General features: G+C 40.3%; 1 protein-coding gene across 4 annotated transcripts in view; it reads right to left on the bottom strand.

Annotated features, from left to right (window-relative positions):
* The window catches only part of LOC121478813 (myosin VIIA and Rab interacting protein), a 364253-nt gene that overhangs the window by 188187 nt on the left and 154933 nt on the right, over positions 1-21133 (bottom strand). For all 4 annotated transcript variants that reach the window (XM_041734163.1, XM_041734162.1, XM_041734165.1 and 1 more), the window contains exon 3: positions 20771-20992. In XM_041734163.1, coding sequence (XP_041590097.1) covers positions 20771-20992 — 222 coding nt within the window. The remainder of the gene's footprint in view (positions 1-20770; positions 20993-21133) is intronic.

The following is a 21133-nucleotide window of genomic DNA, read 5'->3' as shown; positions in this document are numbered from 1 at the left end:
GAAACCAGTCAGCTCACTGAAAGATTCAAAATCAAAATAATGACCTCCAAAATGGGCAAATGATGAGCATCAATGCCATCTGCATGTAAAATGAAGACTAACAGCCGTGTGCTCCTCCTAGGCTGGCAAGTATGAATCTGGCTTTTCTGTGGTAGCAGTGGCAGAAGTCCCAGAGCCAAGTTCTTCCTTCGTGGTGCTGAAAGGTGGCTATGTGGGATCTCCACATGTTGGCAGGAACTGTGGCTGAGATGGGTCATCTGGGAGCCAAAAGTGGAAAGGAGATCCCTGATTTCTATGGCTTCCTGAAAGGTTCCTGCTTCCTGCTCTTGGCAGAGGAAGCAATTCTTTTGCTAGGTCAGTTCTCCAGGTTGTCCTGGGACCCTTCTTAGAAACTTGGTCTGGAGTATGCTCCTCCAGTCCTGTCAACAATATACAAGCATCTAATTCTCTATATTAAAAATCTTTCTGCTCAAAATAGGTACATTGGCTTTCTTATTTGTCATTGAACTGTTATTGAGACATATGACCTCAAATCTTTGGCTTTAATCAGTCTTGGGTGGATTGGAGAGTTACAGCAGTCCCTCCTTATTGGAGAGGGATACATTCCAAGACCCCAAGTGGATGCCTGAAACCACAGATAGTACTGAACCCTGTATATGCTGGTTTTTTCCTATACATATATACCTATGATAAAGTTTAATTTATAAATTAGGCACAGTAAGAGATTAATGACAGTAAACTATCTTACTGTGGTTTCTGTCTCTCAAGATATCTTACTGAGCTATACTCACCCTTCTTGTGATGATGTGAGATGATGAAATGCCATGTGAGGACATAAAGGGAGGTGAATGATATAGGGACTGTGACAGAGCATTAGGCTACTACTGACCTTCTGACAATTTGTGAGAAGGAGAATTATGTGCTTCCAGACTTCAGTTGACCACAGGTAACTGAAACTATGGAAAGTGATACCATAGGAAAGGGGAACCACTACTGGACACTGAAAGCAAACAAAAACTTCTATAAGAAGATGTAGTAGAATATATTTCTACCCTGAGAGCTGGAATGAATCTCTTTCAAAGACTCACATTTCCTTCTTTTTTTTTTTTTTTTTCCTGGAGAGAATACATGTGTATGAATCGGTGTCAGGGGAAAATAGAGGGAGGGAGAGAATCTCAAGCAGACTCCATGTTCAGTGCAGAGCCCAATGTGGGGCTTGATCTCATGACTCTGAGATCATGACCTGAGCTGAAATCAAGAATAATATGCTTAACTGACTGAGCCACCTAGGCCCCCCAAAAGACCCAAATTCCTAACTGAAAAGGAAAAGACTGAAAAATTTTACTACATTAAAATTTACAATTTCTGATTATCAAAAAAATGAAGGGCAAGGCCACATTCTGGGAGAGGATATTGGCAGCACAAATAAAAGATTAGGTATTGGTATTCATAATGTAAAAGGAACTTCTACTTGTTTTTAAGAAAAAGAAGAAAATAAATATGAAAATCAGTAAAAGTTACAAATTGGCAATTCATCAAAGAGGAAATATAAATGACTGGGAAACATATAAAGATGTATAAGTTCACTAGTAAAATAAAATGCAATCAAACCTTAACTTATATTATGTAAATTAAAAATATAATTAAAATACAATTAAAAAGCATCATTTTATACCTATCAGATTTGCAAGAAATAAAAATACACTTTGATACCAACTGTGAGGATGTGACAGGGATTTTATTATACCAATTATGGGAATATAGACTGTTGTAATTCTGATGGAGAACATTTGGAATACAGCTAGTAAAGTGGAATATGTATACACCCTACAACTTAAAAATAAATTCTAGCTATGTATCCTAGAAAAACTCTTGTGCATGTATATAAATGTGTAAGAATGTCCTGGTAGCATTGTTTTATAACAGTTAAAAATGAGAAACAATTTAAATATCCTTTAACAGGAGAACAGGGATTGTGGTGCAGTTGTACAAAGGAGTACCATATGCAGTACAAGTGGCTGTATTGTTCAGGACAGAATAGAGTTTGATATACTAACTTCCAAATCTTAGTTGGCTTAAAACTACAAGGGTTTTTTGTTTTTGTTTTTGTTTTTGCACATATTACATGTTCAGTGTGGCTTGGCAGGAGGCTCTGTTCCATACAATCACTTAGAGACCCAGGCAAAGACTTCGCTATCTAATAGCTGCACAACTTGAACATAAGGCCTTTAAGGTCACCATTGAAGGGGAAGAGGGAAGGTCCTCTAGTTAACTGTCTTGACTTGAGCATGATATGTGACACTTCTGATCAGAGTCGCTCGTCCAAAATCAATTGTGTGTCTCTGGTCTACCTGCAAAGGAGGCTGGAAAATATAGGGAGCATATAAGATATCTGATGAACACTATCTCTACCATATAAATGAACCATACATGTAACACGAGTAGATATAATAAAGTTGAACAATGGGGGCACCTGGGTGGTTCAATCAGTTAAGTGTCTGACTCTTGATTTTGGCTCAGGTCATGATCTCAGGGTTGTAAGATTGAGCCCTGGGTCAAGCTCTGCATTATATGGAGTTTGCTTGAGATTCTCTCTCTCTCTGCCCTTCTCACTCATTCTCTATCTCTCCCAAATAAACAAATATTTTTAAAAATAGTGGTTATCTTCAGAGTAAGGGAGGAAGATATAATTAAGGGGGGATACTCAGAGGCTTCCATTAGGCTAGGTAATATTTTAGTTCAAAATTTAGGTGATGAATCCATAATTATGTGCCAAATAATTTTTAATTCTCTTTGTATAACTTTATTATTACATAGTATATTAAGAAACATTGGCTATTAAAGATGACATCCATATTGCCAAGCTAAAAATCATCAGCTGTATAACTTAGCCTGATGATTAAACATTTTATTTGAGCAGAAAAAATGAAATGTATACAGTAAAATACATTTTACCTGATGTTTATATGAAAGTTGTGTACATTTTTTTTAGTTCCTAGGGGCACTAAAATTTAAAGTAATGTATATATAAGGTTATTAAATGATTTGAGTCAATAACCTGGAACATTCACTGCATGATCCTATGAAATCTTTCAGAAGGACAAGTGGACAAGTGGACAAGTGTCCTTATTTGTTGAGTGGTAATATCTTTAACTGCCTTGGTCAATGCTGGGAAAGAAACTATAAGAATTAAATTAAATTTAATAATATTAAAACTAAATTATCTTTGCTGTGCCTTGATGTTCATAAGCAATTATACTGTGTTTAATATTTTATAAAGTAAAGGAAATAGCTATTTAACAAGCTCAAAATGAAAACAACATAATAAGAACTACTTTTTATTGTAGCTAAAGTGTTGCTAAGTGATTTATGTTTAGGTTATAGTAGTTTTTGAGGAAACTCTCATAACTTCCAAATTCAAAAGGATTGTATAACTTGCCCAGAGTCACATGGCAAAAAAATGGCTGATCCAGGATTCAAAGCCATATCTGTCTGATGCAGACCACATGAATGAATGTAGGGTTGAAAAGTACTTTGAGAGATTGCCAAACTAATCCCTTCCTCTGGGAGGTGCTGCCAAGAGATGAAAAATCTGGGTTTCCCTTTTTTTTTAAATAAAGATTTTATTTTATTCATGAGAGACACACACAGAGAGAGAGCTGGGCTTCCTATTAATGGAAGTTTCCAGTGTAGAGGATCATCACCTTTTTGATATAACTTAGGTTCCATCACCCTATGTGTGCACCACTGTGCACTGTGTTAGAGAAAGAATGAATTATGGATGGTCTGAGAGTGTTCATTGGTATCCCTGAGCAGGACACACTAGGACCACCAAGGCACTTGGTACCTGGGCTGGGTCAGCAACCTTCTCCTTTCTAATTAGCCAATGACAGATATAACCTGCCTAAGCTAACACCTACAGCTGCTCATGGCTGTTCCATTCCACTCAAGAGCTCTGCTGTGTTAGAAAAGAGAGTTTTCAATTATCTTCTGTGAAACTCAGTCATTTTGAGAGATTAGTTGCCTTAACCCCAAAATACAATCTCAGTAATAAGCCTGTGGGGATGAGTCAGTTGAGGGAAAATGTGAAGAACACACTGGCTCAAGGCAACCTTTGCCATAGGTCTTTGTTTAGGCTTCTTGGAAATCTTAATTGAGACTCTTCCTGTGCATCCAGAGCCCAGCCACTAGAATCCAGTAGATAAAGAGGCTGGTGTATGAGGTGGGGCAGGAGAGAAGAAGAGGGTCGGGAGTGGGAGGTTGGGGAAGTCAATAACAGTGTGCTCCACCTTTGCTAAGGGAGCTGTTCCTTAGGGTCCCTAGAAAAGCCATCCAGGCCATGATCATGACATCAACAACAGCAGTCATAATAATAGTAACTGACATTCACTAAACACCCAAATGTCAGGCATTGAAGAGGGTTCTTTCAATTAAATTCTCACAACTCCAAAGGTAGGGTGTTATTATCCTTTTCCCTTGGCAGTGAGTGGTGGATTTGAACTCAGATATGTAATTCTAGCTTCTGTGCTATTTCCAACATGGCACAGACTGACTCATATCAGTAAGGTACCCAACCTGCTGGATTTATGATGTGCTATGGTTTTTCAGCCAATCCAATATCATCTATTGAACCAAAGCTGTTTAATAAAATCCAATCTATTCAACCTAAGTCATTTAACTTCTTCATGCTTACGTTTCCTGGTACATAAAGTGGGACAAATGACAGTACCTACTTCATATACCATTACGAATATTAAAAGAGTTAATATTTGTAATACTTCTAGAGCATGCCTAGCACACAGCATTATGTAAGTGGTTGTTATATAAAATTCTCCCTAAATAAAGCTTGCCCCTATGGCATCTGGGAGAATGGCCATATTCTTCCAGCAGAGAAAACATGAGCTCAGAGAACCCGGAGGAAGATTCACGAGTCAGACAACAAGGAAGGTTCTTGTTGTGTTGGAGGGGGTCAGGAAGGAGGGAGGAGGCCTCTAGCTTGAAGCTGAAGGTCTTATGTCAACAGGTACTGAGCTGAAAACTGAGCCCACGAGTTCTATCTTCTCTACCAGGAAAAATGATAGTGAAACTGTTAATTGTAGTAGGAACAGTGTCAGGAGGGAGCTGAATCACAAGATATATATGGGGGTGGCAAGGGAAGTGTCCACTGCCTCAACCATGTTCATGTGGAGTTATATCCCAGAGACAGAAAGAATGGCCATGCGTAGTTCTGGAAGCACTGCTGCTGATGTCCACAGAACCACAGATGTTCTCTAAAGAGCCAGAGGCTACCTACGCCCTGGCTTTCTGCCTCCTACCCAGACATCCCAGAGGCACTCTGCACGCTAGTTATGCTGAACCACCTGTGGTTTTCTCAACATCTCAAGGAGTTTCAAGCTCTGGTCGCAGCCCACCCAGAGCACTAATGAACAACTACAGTCTTACTGGCTTAAGGGAAGGTCTAAAACCTAGTTTAAGACCAGAGAAAACAAAATTCTTACTGCTGATCAATCTAATCACACTTGGTCACCTAGGCACCTACCCCGAGCAAGCCTTTCCGAAGGGGCTTTTCCCTCCCAGCACTGAGGCCAGGGCTGTCCCACTGCCCACTCCTGCTCTGCATGAGGATGAGGACAAGGTTGTAGAGCACACAGTGCACAGCCAGGGCAGAGTATGGAAAGATGAAGGGGCCCTACCCTGCCCCTGATGCCCCATGTCTGGAAAACTAGTGCCCAAGAAAATATGCTTGCTTCTAGCCTTCTCACACTCAATAGGGCTGGTGAAAGAGCAGGTGGGAGTGGTGGCTGGTGGTATTCGTTTGCAGAGTACTTAACATCCTAACCTTGCTATACATTGTCCCTCATCTTCTAGTCCCCAGCACATTGCCATGTTCTTCATCATCCATTCAGCTACTCTCCACCCAAGCCACAGCTTTATGTTTTGTTTCTCTTGCCCGTAGCATACCTCTGTGCCAACATGCCATGCTCAAGATGCATCTGGTGCCAAAGCACCACAGCCAGATAGTGCCTATCACACCTGTGATGGTATCTCTGAAATGTCAACCTTCAACACCAGCCCTCTCCCCCCAAAATAAGAAAAGGAAAAGAAAAGGGGACAATAACAAAGAATGCTCAATACAGTGGCAGATAATGCTTTTCTCTATTAAAAATAAAATTTGGAAGAAGTGATCTGTAGATATTTTTGCTTTTTGGTAATTCTCTTTATGGTAAAAGATAGGGTTCACTCTGATTTACAATATCCTCCCCTGCTCACCACCCAGTCTTTTTTGTGGTCTCCTTATTTTCCAAGACGCTTCTTAAGGATCCTGACCTCTGTAGAGCTTTCTCAGATTTCTCAAGCCAGAATTGATGGTGGTTTCTTTTCTTTTTTTTTCCTATTAATTTATTAATTTATTCATTTATTTTTAATAATAAATTTATTTTTTATTGGTGTTCAGTTTGCCAGCATACAGAATAACACCCAGTGCTCATCCCATCAAGTGCCCCCCTCAGTGCCCGTCACCCATTCACCCCCACCCCCCGCCCTCCTCCCCTTCCACCAGTCCTAGTTCGTTTCCCAGAGTTAGGAGTCTTCATGTTCTGTCTCCCTTTCTGATATATCCTACCCATTTCTTTTCCCTTCCCTTCTATTCCCTTTCACTATTATTTATATTCCCCAAATGAATGAGACCATATAATGTTTGTCCTTCTCCAATTGACTTATTTTACTCAGCATAATACCCTGATGGTCGTTTCTTTCTCCAATCACAACTTTTATTTTTTATTTTTATTTTTCCAATCACAACTTTTAAATGTGAATTCTAGCACTTACACAATTAATTACATTGTAAAAACATGCTTGTAAGTTTTGGTTACCCCACCGACACACTCCAGTTTCTCAACTATGAGCTCCATGTGTCAAGAACTGTGTATTATTTATTGTTAAATCACATAGTAAAACACAGTATTTGGCAGCAGTAATGTACATTATTAAGTGTATTTGGAATGAATGTTTCTGAATGAAAATTCTCAAAGTTAGCTAGCTTCTCCTAGCCTATCTTGATTCCCAAGATTGTTCAAAGGCATCTCCAGTAACTGCATCAGTAACTACAGTTAATCCTTCATTGTCTCATTCTCAGTGATATGATTCTTCTGAAGAAAACTGATCTGTGACAGGTACGGCTATTTCTCATCACACAGCTTGGCAGAGTATTGGTTGAGGGATGCTGGGGTTCAGGCCTGGGTTTCTCTATTCTTTCACAATTTCAACCACCAACAACTGGTAGCCTATTATGTGCCAGGAGTTGATCCCTGTGCTGGGTCCCAGATTCCTGTGTCTTAACAATGGCTGCTGAGTCTTTGTCTACCATCCAACAAGTGTGTAAACTTAGGTGAGTCCCTTAAGCCTCTTGGTCTCAATCTCATTTATAGACAGGAAAAAAAACATTGTCCTGCATATTTTGGCCAGGATCAACTGATATAAGACAATGCATTCTTAGTTTCACTTGCTCTAGAAACTGTTCATGTCCCTAAACAAAAAGCCCAAGCTGAAAGCTCTGGTGTTGCTGAAAAGTGCTCGTGGATAAGGCGCAGAGCACAAGAAGGTGTTTTGGGGACCTAAATGAGCTCAAGTTATAGGGAATGTGGGTAAGCTCAAGAATTTATGGAGCTGAGCAGGGGCCAGTTAGGAGCAGAGGTGTCTGGACCTCTGGAATCACTCCTGCCAATGACACTATTTCTAAAGTAGGAAATCTGACCAACTGCAGAAAGACTGCACCTTCACAGTTTTTGTAAAAGCCCTGGATTAATGAGACACTCATGCTTGAGCTGACTGGGAAGAGTCAGAGAGAAAGCATGATTGCTAGACCAAGAACCAAGAAGATGAATGGGGATGGGGACAGGGACAGGGCTGTCTCTCATAACTACTGGTCAGACTCTGAATTCTTTAGCAGGGAGGGATTTGACATTGACATCAGAACCCAGATGTGCAGGCATACCTTACTTTGTCATGCTGCACTTTATTGCACTTAGCAAACATGTTTTGTTTTGTTTTCTAATTGAAGATCTGTGGCAACCCTGTGTCGAGTAAGTCTCTTGGCACATTTTTCCAACAACATCTGCTCACTTTGTGTCTCTGTGTCACATGTTGGTTAGTCTCACAATATTTCAAACTTCTTCAGTATTAGTACATTTGTAGTGATCTGCAGTCAGTGATGATGACTCACTGTAAACTCACACGATTAACATTTTTTTGGCAATAAATATTTTTAATAAAGATATGCACATTGTAATTTTGGACATAATGCCACTTCACACAACAGATGACAGTACAGTGGAAACATAACTTTCATATGACCTGGGAAATGAAAAAATTCATTTGACTCACCTTATTGTGAGATTTCCTTCATTGCAGTCATCTGGAACCAAACCCATAGTATCTCTGAGGTGTGCCAGTGTGTTGTTCTATATTTGTTGAATTACGATGATGTTTATGTGAATGTTCATAATCATATACGGTTGAGTCCATGGCATGGCTTCAGTCATTCCCAATTAATTCTCTGGTTTCTATTTACCAAGTTAGAGAGAACCTCCAGCTAATGTTAAAGGTGGAATCTATTCTGGGGCTTCCAGCTGACACCTCTTGCCTAGGTGAAGGAGCTCTTTCTCTTGGCAAAAGGCATTTTAGCAAGGTCTCTTAGCCCTGGATGTACTCCCCAACGAAGACATTTGAAAACAGTGAAGTGTTAGGGAGGGCATTGTTACAATGATTGTAACAATTAAGCATTACTGTAAGCATTGTTACTATAGGGACCATCTTTCATAAGGCCTCTTCATGTCCAGTACAGTATGCCTGGTAATGGGAGGCAAACCAGAGGGATGGGCCTCTTCTATCTCCAGAATGTCATCAAGTATCTAGGGCATAGGTGCTTTTTATATTTTTGTCTCTTTTTTTTTCCTCAAACGATGACAAACTGTTCAATCACTTGCTCAATTTTAAAGACTATCTTCTAATGATTTTCTCTCTTAACTTAATGTATCATCAATTAGGGGCTTGATGGTTGATGGATATGCATTTGGCTAATTATAGGCTAATAAAGGTGGGGGTGGGGGAATGCCTACTGGCCTCAAGACTGAGTGCAAAAATTTAAATACCGGAGTCTAAAATGGTTAAAAATTTGGCATTTTCCCTCTATCATGTCAATAGGCAAGTTCATGATGATGACACCTGCTAGACTGGTCACTGTTAGGAGAAAATGCTGCCAAAAGACCAACGATTTGTTAAGCTTCCTCACTGTTGCCAAGGCCAGAAAGTGGCTCTCTCCTTGGGGTTCCATAATCCACAGGTCTGCAGTCAATGAACAGAAATCCCCAGATATTTCAAACTGTACAACATAGCAGACACTAATGGTTGTCATCAAATCCACCCTGCTTCATCCTGGCAAACATCCTACAAGAGTGTCCCAGCATGTTTGGGATGGGCATGTGTTGAAATCCAGGCGATGGGCCATGATTGGTCTAAGCTAGGGGTTAGCAAACTTTTTCTGTAAGTGGCCAGATGATAAATATTTTGTATCTGTGAACTACATGGTCTCCACTGTAACTATTCACATCTGTTCTTTTAGTTGAATAAAGCCACGGACATGTACATAAACATGGCTGTGTTCCGGCAAAACTTGTTATAAAAGCAGGTAACAGGCCAGATTTGGTCTGTGGGCCATTGTCTGCTGACTTCTTTAACAGCCAGAATATTAACATTTTTAATTTCTCTCCTTGAATAGATATTTCTATCCCACTCTACTTCCCTTTTAGAATTTCATTTTAATGTCACATATTTTTATGTTTATGTATTATTTATCACCCTGATATCATTCTTTGTCACAGAAATATGTGCAATAAATTGAATTTAATTAACTTTTGAGCCTTGAAGCTCAAAGTGTCAAAATATTTATCTTGGGTTTAGTTATCAATTCTGATTATTAAGATACAATTAGTCAAGAACATAAATATACAATATCTCATAGCATATGAAAACTGCATGAAATTCAACTTTCAGTGCTCATAAAGTTCTATTGGAATACAAAAAAACCCTCATACATATATTCAAATTCTGATAAATAGTAAAGAAACATAAAAATACATTTATTTATTGAAAATGTGTCTTGTAGTGAGGTGGCATTTTTATTGGTTCCTTTATGCACAGATGGATATTTATTATTTGAATGAGATTGTGTTTAGCACTCATTTTATGTGCTCTTATTAAAAACTAAACTCTGAGGACATTTTTTCCTATAGATGGGAACAGAAACAGTTTTTTTTTTTTTATAGTAATGTCCTTCAACTTTGAACTCCATCTGAGTTATATGCCTGAAATCACATGGCAATCTAGGATTCAATATTATTTTTAGTGGTCATTTAGGTCCTCCTTCAATTTCGTTGAAACTAAAGAAGCAGAAATCACCTGACCTACAAAAGGGGATAATGCTCAGCCGTTATGTACAAGGACATGCTTGTGGCACTCCTGGCCCATACACAAACATCACTTACACCCTCACATCTTCCTCTATTCTCATAGATCAGCTCTTCTCTTCCTAGTACATATTGAATTAATGTATGGCTTAAACCTTTCTGTTTGTTATGCAACAGGGATTTTAGAAAATTAGAAATTTGTGAACTCTTTTTCTTGCAGGTCACACTGAATTATTGGCTAGACCTGCCAGTTTCAAGACAACACATTTAAGTGTGGAAGATTAGAAAACATGCGAAAAACAAAAATGTCCCCTTCTCAGTCCCATGTCAGGATGGTCACATGCCTCTTCTCCTTGGCCTAAAATTTCTATCTTGCAGCTCTGATTGTATTATGTCTACGTACCAGTTACAGTTCTTTAGGTTCTGTTTTATTTATTTTTTTGTAGATATTTTATTTATTTATTCATGAGAGACACAGAGAGTCATAGACACAGGCAGAGGGAGAAGCAGGCCCCATGCAAGGAGCCTAATTTGGGACTCGATCCTGGGTCTCCAGGATCACGCCCTGGACCAAAGGTGGCGCTAAACCGCTGAGCCACCCAGGGTGCCCCTAGGTTCTGTTTTAAACAGCAAGAATGAAATCTGGATGACTTCTTTGAAAAGGTGACTTAATGAAAAGATCTGGTGGCTTAAAGAATTGAGGGAAAAGTTGAATATCTAAGACCTGAGGTAGCAGCATCAGAGATCTCAGTAATGGGAACATCAACACCCATCATCATTTTGTCACCTTGGATGACTCAGCTCTAATTGCCTCAGTTGATGTGTTGCTGTACCCAAGATTCAAATTTCCAGAGAGGATCAGATTGGCATTTTTAGGGTCATGGGCCCATTTATTGACTAAGGTGGTTCATCTTCCACTTTTTCATATCCCAAGTTTTCTTTTTTTCCTGCTTTGCCTAAATCAATGCCTGCATTACTGCTGCAACTCAAATTTCCCCAAACTCCCCACCTAAGGGAAGATACACATATGTGGTAATCTTATTTACAATTCTGATGCTCTGAGTTCTGTGTCTCCTCCTGAACAAAGCAGGAAGGACATCAGTCTCCATCCACAGTGTGTCTCCTGGGTCTTTTTTGGAGTCCTAGGAAGTCTCCTGGGAAGTCACTGGTGGTGCTTCCCCTTTCTAATCCCTGCTAATGTCCAGTTGTAGGGAAACCAATGGATTTAGGATTCTCTACCACCAGGCCCTTCTCTCCTTTGCAAATATCAAATTACTGTCCAGCTTCCCTCAGTGCTACTAGGGCCAGTAATCCTCCCTATGTTTGAGCTTCTGTCTCAAATGAGAATGTCTCCCTCCCCAGGTCTATATCATACACTGTCCCCTAGGCTGCAGAGTAACACTGTTGGGTCCCATGTTCCACGGTGAAAACAGCTTCTTTGTTTCTGCCTGTAGCTTCCTCTCTCTGGGGCCAAGCAGGAGAATATACAGTAGGGTCTCCCATTTCACTTGTCTCTCTCTATCTCCCATCTCCCCTTGTCCTATATTCCTTGAAAGTCCCTGTATTAGCTCTCATTCCTTCAGGAAAAAATGAACCAATTGGAGATCTATCTATCTATCTATCTATCTATCTATCTATCTATCTATCATCATCTATCTTCATCATCATCTCTTGAGGGAGATATTTATTTTAAGAAGTTGGATCATAGGACTCTGGATGCTGGCAAGTCAAAATCTTTGGCAGGGTAGACCAGCAGGCTGGAGACCCAGAGAAGAGTGGCTGTTGCAGCTTGTCTAAAGGCTGTCAGCCTCAGTCTTTTCTTCTCAAAGGCCTTCAACTGATTGCACAGGGCTCACACATTATAGAGGGTAATCTGCTTTACTAAGAATCTACTTATTTAAAAGTTAATACGATCTAAAAAATATCTTCACAGCAACATCTAGACTACTGTTTGACCGAATACCTGGGGAGCATGGCCTAGCCATGCTGACACATAAAATTAGCTGTCACAGCTCCTTATCTAAGCAAACATGTTAGTAAAAAACCATGGTTATCAGCCTAAAAATGTATCCTAAATGCTCATTGTGAACACTACAGATTTAATCAAAAGCCTACTAAGCTTTGTTTGTCGAAGTAAATCTTTCTTCTCTTTTTTAAACCTATTAAAAGATGTGCTGAGAGGCCAATGGTTTACCACAATATCTCAAAGATTTAGTTCATGCTCTTAATGCTCAGTGTCACACAATGTCATAGTCTGTATTTTCCCTTAAAAGGCAGGCTTTTAGAGAATCAGTCATTCAGTGGATACAGTACCCACTCAACCCTGGTGGTTCAGACAGGATACATGTGAGAGTGAAAGGCCTCAGCTGAGAGGGCCGTGAGGAGCTCAGAGTACCAAAGGAAGGGAATATCATGTGGTACCTTACTCTTCCTCCCTGATATTCACTCCCGTGTCTTAGGCTGTCCTCATTGCTATGGCTGCACAGGAAGTGTGAGTGCCCAGTTAACTGCCTATAGACACACAGTGCCTTCAAGAGGAACAGAAATCTACACTACCCCTTTAACACTGGAGCACAGACTGTCTGCGGCCTCCACAGACTTAAAAGTAGGGTCCCAGTAGCTGGCTGAGCAAGCAGGCCTGCTGGGAAGCTGAAGGAATGGGGCCCAAGGCTGTGTTCCTGGGGGAGCCTGTAAAGGGAGTCCTGAACTTGGGGCCGACTAAGTGATCTTGGCTAGCCAGTTGGTCGTTCCAAGTTTCAGACCTCCCTGCCTCTAAACTGGGGCTAATCTTGCCCTCTCACAGAGTTCTTGAAAGGGTTACATGAAATAACTCATCTGAAAAGGCAAATTCAATCCCATGCCCATAACAGGCACTCCTGATATATTTGCTATTTAATCTATTGATAGTAAAAAAAAATCGGAGACCAGAAAATAGATGTTTAGCTTTCACTGGGGGCAATTTACATTTCTCAAAATTCCCAACTGCTTCATGATTCAGGTCACTCTGACAACGATCAGACTGGGTGCTGCAGTCATGGTCTCTATGGAGATCTATTATTGACAGGCTGATATCTACAATCTTAAGTGCCCATTATTTGGAACTTCAAAACTTCAAGTCCCCTTTGATGGTTCCATTTTCCCTGGGAACCTGGGTGGTTTTAGCTCTGTGGTGTCATGCAGGGGGGCTGCTGGAAGAAGAACAACAATGGGGTGATGGGGGTAGTATTTGGAATGGGAAGGAGAGAAAGGAGCACATCCTAGATTTCTTTATGTTTGTTTTATGTATACCTGGTTATAGAAGCATATGTGTAAAATGTGGTAAATTTGAAACCTAAATAGAAAACAGAGGTAAGAGAAAAATTATCCATATGTTATCTCCCAATGTCAATGTTAACAGCATTGATGAGTGTAAACTGCCTTTCAGTCTTTATTCTATTTCTTTTATTATATAGCAATTATATTACATGTACATTGTAGCAGTATTGTTTTTTTTTTAAAGATTTTATTTCTTTATTCATGACAGACATAGAGAGAGAGAGAGAGGCAGAGACACAGGCAGAGGGAGAAGCAGGCTCCATGCCGGGAGCCCGATGCGGGACTCGATCCCGGGACTCCAGGATCGCGCCCTGGACCAAAGGCAGGCGCCAAACCAATGAGCCACCCAGGGATCCCAGCACTATTGTTTTTAATCTAACATTGTATTTATTTATTTATGTATTTATTATTTATTTATTTTTAAAGTTTTATTTATGCATGAGAGACACACACACAGAGAAACAGGCAGAGACACAGGCAGAGGGAGAAGCAGACTCTATGCAGGAAGCCTGATGTGGAACTTGATCCTGGGACCCCGGGATCACGCCCTGAGCCAAAGGCATAAGCTCAACCTCTGAGCCACCCAGGCATCCTATTAATCTAACATTTTAATGGAAGAATTTACCCATGGTAATAAAATACATATGCTATTTTATTTTTTAAAATTTTATTTAAATTCAACATGCCAACATACAGTAAACATCCAGTGCTCATCTCCTCCTTAAAGGCCTTATCATATTCCATCAAGTTGAATATGCCCTAATTTATTTCCACTGTTTTACTGTTGGACATTTAGATTACTTCTGTTTTTGTATTAAAAATAATTCCAGGGCAGCTCGGGTGGCTCAGCAGTTTGGTGCCACCTTCAGTCTGGGGCATGATCCTGGAGACCCAGGATTGAGTCCCATGTTGGGTTCCCTGCATGGAGCCTGCTTCTCCCTCTGCCTGTGTCTCTGCCTCTCTCTCTCTGTGTCTCTCATGGGTAAATAAATAAAAACCTTTAAAAAACATAATAATTCCATACATCTCATTTTTACATAATATTAAAAAATCTTCCATCTTCTCTTCAGGTATAGGTTTTCAAAAATGAAATTACTGGGTTCAGGGGCTTGGACATGCTTATAGGCTCTTGATACATGTTGGTAAAAGGTTATGCCTATTTCGATCCCACCAGCAGTGGATGATTTCAATCTACCCTTGTCAACACTGAGCAGAATGATGAAAAAAATCACTAATTTGATGAGAAAAACAAAACTACTTGAAGCATATATCTCTGTTGCCTTGCTTTCTAGTGAGGTTCAGTATCTTCACATATATTTGCTCACCTGTGAACGGCCTTATTCCATAGTGATGATTTTTTAATACTGTGTCTTCTTTAGGGATATTGCGAATCCACTGGTGTATCTCTAAAACATACTGTGGAGTTTGTACCAAAAGGGTAGAATGCTAGTTTATGATCATGTAGACCATGTGAATACTCAAGGAATAAGTGATTGAATAGAAGTAAAGGATATTCAACTCCAAGTTAAATTAAGCCTAAAGTTGTCTCAGAAAAAAAAAAACAAAACAAAGCAAATGACACAGGTATAATGAGAAGATGTGTTTTGACTTCAATTCCAAGGATAATTTTTTTTCACATTCCCTGACAACAATCTCCCAAATCAGTCTACATTAAAGATAACAGCACATAGTGACAAAAAATCAGAGAGAACAGGGACACCTGAGTGGCTCAGCAGTTAAGCGTCTGCCTTCTGTTCAGGGTGTGATCCCAGTCCCAGGATCGAGTCCCACATTGGGCTCCAGTCCCACATCGGGCTCCCTTTGAGGAGCCTGCTCCTCCCTCTCCCTATGTCTCTGCCTCTCTATATATATTTCTCTCATGAATAAATAAATAAAATCTTCTAAAAAATCAGAGAGAACACTTTTTATAATGAAGCAGATAACTAGGAAGACCATTTGTTCTCAAGAATAATAAGAGCATTATTCTGGAACCAATTCAACCCCAAATGATAATGGTTGAGCAAGGTCTGGGCTCACTCTCAAAGTTTTATCTCCTGAAGAATATCTTAAATGAAACTACTATACATCCTTATTTATGATGTTTGAACAAATCTATACAATAAATTGTTGAAAGATAAATTCATATATATATGACAAAGGGAATGATTCAGTAGTATCCCATTGGCTTTATAACCTTCAAAATAAAGAATCCATCATTCATTTTCTAATAAATTCATCTAATATTTATTTTCCAAAGTTAAAGTTAAAAATTCTAAAATGACAACAAAAATTGCTTTTTAAAAGTATATTATTATTTATCTGAAAGAGCATGTGTACGAGTGTGTGTGCACACACAGCGGGGAGGGACAGAAGGAAAGGAGCAGAGGGGGAGGGAGAGAGCCAAGTAGACTTCATGCTGAGTGCCAGAGCCCCACATGGGGCTTGATTTCACCATCCTGAGATCATGACCTGAGCCAAAACCAAGAGTCAGATGCTTAACCGATTGAACCACCCAGGTGCCTCACAAAAATAGCCTAATGGAAAACATATGAAGCAAAAGAATGGATGATGAACTAACCCGCTGATCATAATTATAGCAATGACCATTAAAAAGGAGTTTTCACTTAAAATTAAAATACTTTTATTGTAATAAATAACCAAACAGAAGACTAGGACATGAAACAAAAGAGAAGAAATCTGAATTTACAAATTCTACCAGTTTTACAGCGATTAGACACTATCTGGGTCTTTCCTGATGAACCCTACATTTCTAACCCAAGTTGCTCATTTAGAACTACACCATAGACAGGTCCAGGTGCCTGATACAGTCATTTATTTCTGATGCAATTTGTTAATATTTTTGCATGAATGTCTACCTTTACTCAACTCCTAGCTCCTTAATTTTTTGTGGACAAGAATTCTTATAATTATTCATGGCTCTATATGCATATGGTTGGCTCTGGACAAACAGCTGGAAGCTAAATCAATGCAGCAAAAATGGGACTAATTTATGTAGGAAAAAAAAAGTACATTGTGGCCAGTGGACAGTGAAATATGGGTCTGAATGTGGCCTCACAAAAGTCGTTACTTCTGCAACTTCATAGAGCTGCTATCAAGCATTTCACTGAGATTTCACACACACACACACACACACACACACACACACACACACACACACACAATGTATTCTTCATAGATTCTCATGTATACAGTGGTTTTAAATCCAACTGCTTGAATATGAATCTGCTGGACAAATATCCACAATAAAATAAATCACTTCTAAACCAAGAGGTGAATCTCAGTTTGCAGCAGGAGCAGAGAAACTGATGAACAATGTGGATGGCACCATAGTGCCCACAATGCCATCCTCCAGTGTGCCACCAGCTTTTGCCAAGTAAAATCTGTATTTAAAGTCTAAACAATCTGTTTCAAACTATTTTTTTTTCTGTTTCAAGAAACTGGACAGGTTTTACAAGCTGTTATTAATCAGAAATTTTTCATACATGATTCAAGTCAAAGTAGTCCTTAAATGCTTCACATGATGAATTTGGCTGTGGCTGTTACGTAGTGCTGAGTTATACAGCCTGACCACATAAGTAAAATAAAGCTTCTGAGGCATCCTTCAAAATATGAAAGACTGTCAGCCTACAGGTCATATAACTGAGGTGTTTTGGCCCCAGACATACTTCTTTACCAAATTGGGCCTTAGAGAAATTTCTAGAAGAAAAACCTGCCACACTGCTGATTTTTCCCTAGATAGGTTCCCATATTGAACTGGAGTAAAATAGAGAATGAGCTTCACTTTTCCATCAATATTACAATCCTAAGACTCCCAGAAATGTCTCCACATGACATGATGAAACAGCCAACTTTTCCTCAGTATTCTCCTTCTGCCAACTTTGATTAAACAAGTGTGGATGTGCTCTATCTGTTCCAGACACACTGAATGTAGATGACTTCTCAGTAATCCTCCTCTTTCTTTAAAAACTAATAAGCAAAGGTAGATTAGTTTTTCGGATATCTTTCAAGGTATCCTTCTATGAGTGGTTCTTTATTTTCTGATGCCCTTCCAAGGCTCAGGGAGTTGTCATGCAACATTGACATGGAAATGATGCAACATTTAGTTTAATGGGTTTACCTAAGCCAACTGCCTTCTCATTAGGTGGTTAGCAATGTGAAATAGAAATTTAAAATATAGCCTTACAAACCATTTATTGCCCTTTCGATATCTGACTATTGCTTGAGACAATCTAATATAAGTGAAATAGCACAGTATTTTACCAGAAGACTTGCTTTTGAGCAAGGTTCTTCCATGTATAAGTGATATGATCTCAAGGTAGTGTAGTGCTCACTTAATATGCTGCTGTTTGATGAAAGCAACATATGATTTAGTTGTAACTGATAATAGACCCAGACACACAACTCAGGGTATGTGGGGTCAAAAGGCTGTGACTGCATGTCTTATGGCTATTAACTGTTTAGTAGATTTGGAGAATTTTTCTGATCCACTGAGAAGAGGAATAGAGAAAAACTGAAAGAAACAAGATCATGCAAGTACTAGTATTTCCTTCTGTGTGGGGGTGAATACATTGATGGTAAAGAATAGCATATTTTAATAACTGCTAGGGTTTGAAATTTCAATGATGCCATAACCCCTTGAGGATAAAACCCAAATTCTTTACCTAAACTTTCCTAATTCTACATGCCACCACAAAGAATGGTCTGTTCCAGGCCCTCTGCACACCCTGGGGGATCTTTTTTGCTCTTGGCATACCTTTTCCAAGAATGCCCTGTGATTTCTCTTCCCAACATGAGTTCCATCTGGGGTCCTCTCATCTTCCAGAGAACCTCATTAACACCCTATACTCTCTGGATCCTTTTCTCTTTAAAATTTCCGAAGCCTCTTTTGTACCATGCATTTGGCTGCTTTGGAACATTGTCCTGTTCTGTTACTCAACTCACAAAGATTTGTGTGCCTTTTGTAGGCTCTTGTGCTGCAACTGGAATTGAAGACAGGGAGGGTCCCTGTCCTTGAGGCATTCACTATGGATTAGGCTGGTCACTAATATGGGTGCAAGACGGTGGTGCCATGGCAGATGTTTGAGTCCAATGCTGTGTAAGACCCACCCAGCTTGCTGGGTGCACAATCGTGACATTCAGCCACACCATGCTCTTCCATTCCTTTTTTCTGTCACCTCCTGGCCTGCTAGTTCTCCTCCTCACTCAAGAAAATTGTGTCACCCATGGGTTAGTCTCCACCTCCATACTTCTGCCATCAACCTGGTCCCTTCAGAATCCATGTGCATTTGCCTTTCCGTCTCATGCCTTCCTCAGCTAGACCTCAGCCTTCTACGCTCACATTCACCATCCAATGGATCTGCTTCGGAAACCCCTACTTCAAACATCGTTTCTCCTACACAAATTTTCTCTGCTAAGTACCCCCGTGGTGACAGTTCTTCAACTTTACCAGGTACTTCCAGCTGAATGACATCTTCATTTACTTCCAACCATTTACATCTCCTTTTTGTCTTTCCTTCCTTCTCTATCCATATTAGTCTATCATTCTAATGTCTACATTTTAAATATCTGAAACTCTACTACCTTTGCATCTGTTCCAAACCCTGTCTTTCAAAACTGCCCAGCCCAGGATGAACCTGACCATCTACTTTCCTCAGGTCCACATAGGTGAGATTGAGTATGGTTGGAGCAAAATGCACAATGCACTGGTTGGAAGTACACAAATCAATGATCAGAACCCAGCTCAAAAGCCTGGATCTCCAACTTCTAGAATGTCTACTGCACATCATCTCTTCCAACATCCAACTCATTTGTTATATGCATGCATTTGATCTTAACCCACCTTTACTGAGAAAGGGAAGACATGGAACAAATCTGTTTGCATCATCCACTCCCAACCATAATTGTAGGTTCACCTACAATTAAAGTCTCTTCCCTCCCTTTGCTGTCACAGGGCTTCTCCTCTTAGCCAGCTGGTATATGGGGACTTGGAGAGGTTCCCTGCTCTGAAAGTCATATGCAGAACCTGGCCAGCACCCCGTCCTGGACAACAGACCACATCTGCTTCAGTTGGTTTCTTTATAGCTCAGAGACTGAGTCCCTGGGGATCTCAAGGGAGTGCAGCAGTCATCTCCGTTAACTAACTTTATGGGAAAATGCTGGGCCTTGATAAATTAAAGGATATAAGTGAGCAAACAAGGCAGGAGCAACAAAGGAAGGAAAAGACAAGGGAGGCAGGAGCTCCTATATGTGTTCTTGGGACCAGCCAGTCTCTGTCTTGCTCACAGTGAAAGGCATTATGGAAAGATGCAATGAATACAAATGTGTTTTGCAGATGCTAGGATCAGCAACAATTTAAGAATTCCAAGCAACAAAAATCAGACCGTAACTTATCAAACTTCTTAGTTTCCAAATACTCAGTGTATCAAAGAAATGCTCTGGCAGTCACTAAGGGAGAATAAAAACACTATCTCTGTGAGACTCCATGCTAGCCATTTCCTTCACATGGAGACCATCATCCCTACCCCTTTTCACGTTAGTAATTCCTTTTCATGTTTTACCATCCTGTCTTTATTTCTTGTTTTCTGTGAAGCTTTTTCCAAGCCCTAGAGCTAGTGGCTCCTTGCTCTGCATCCCCACAGTCAACAGGTGAACTGGTCAGGCCCATATCAGTCTATATCATGATCAACACTCAAGCATTCATCACCCCCCTAAGCAAACTGCCTGGTCCACCACCATGTTCTTGCACTCAGCATAATTCCTAAGAATCCAGCACACACCTGTGGAATGAATGAATGACATGACAAGAAGCACAGCCCTCCCTCATTCTCTTTGTGAAGGTCACATGGTGTCCTACACACTGGTAATCTCTACTGCGGTAAGTACTCTGCTGACCAGGCAATCTCTGCTCCTTCTGTCTGGCTAAAGGAAGAGAGTGCCACCAGCAGGCACCTTGCGTCCCCCTGGCCACTCACCTGGCTTGCTGGCAGACACAGCAGATCCACACCTTCTCATGCTTCTGGTAGGAGCAGCAGCTCTTGCAGACATTGAACTTACAGTCGGCACATCTGCGCTTGGTGTTGACCAGGAAGGTGAAGGGCGAGCAGCAGCGCATGCAGCAGTGCTCCACGAACTTCTGGTGCTTTGAGAGGATGCTGCACTTGCTGCCTTCCTCAGCCAGCTTCTGCTTCATCTCGCTGGGCAACCGGGAGGGGAAGAGAAATAGCACACCACGTCAGGATGCTCTCCATAAAGCATCCACCTGGGCCACCTACAGGCCAACCCACTATGTATGATCTTCCCACAAAATGATAAACTCTAAAAGACCAATTGCTTGA

The sequence above is a fragment of the Vulpes lagopus genome, chromosome 19 (genome assembly GCF_018345385.1).
Source record: "Vulpes lagopus strain Blue_001 chromosome 19, ASM1834538v1, whole genome shotgun sequence".
Taxonomy (NCBI): Eukaryota; Metazoa; Chordata; class Mammalia; order Carnivora; family Canidae; genus Vulpes; species Vulpes lagopus.
This window is presented reverse-complemented; position numbering and strand designations above follow the sequence as displayed.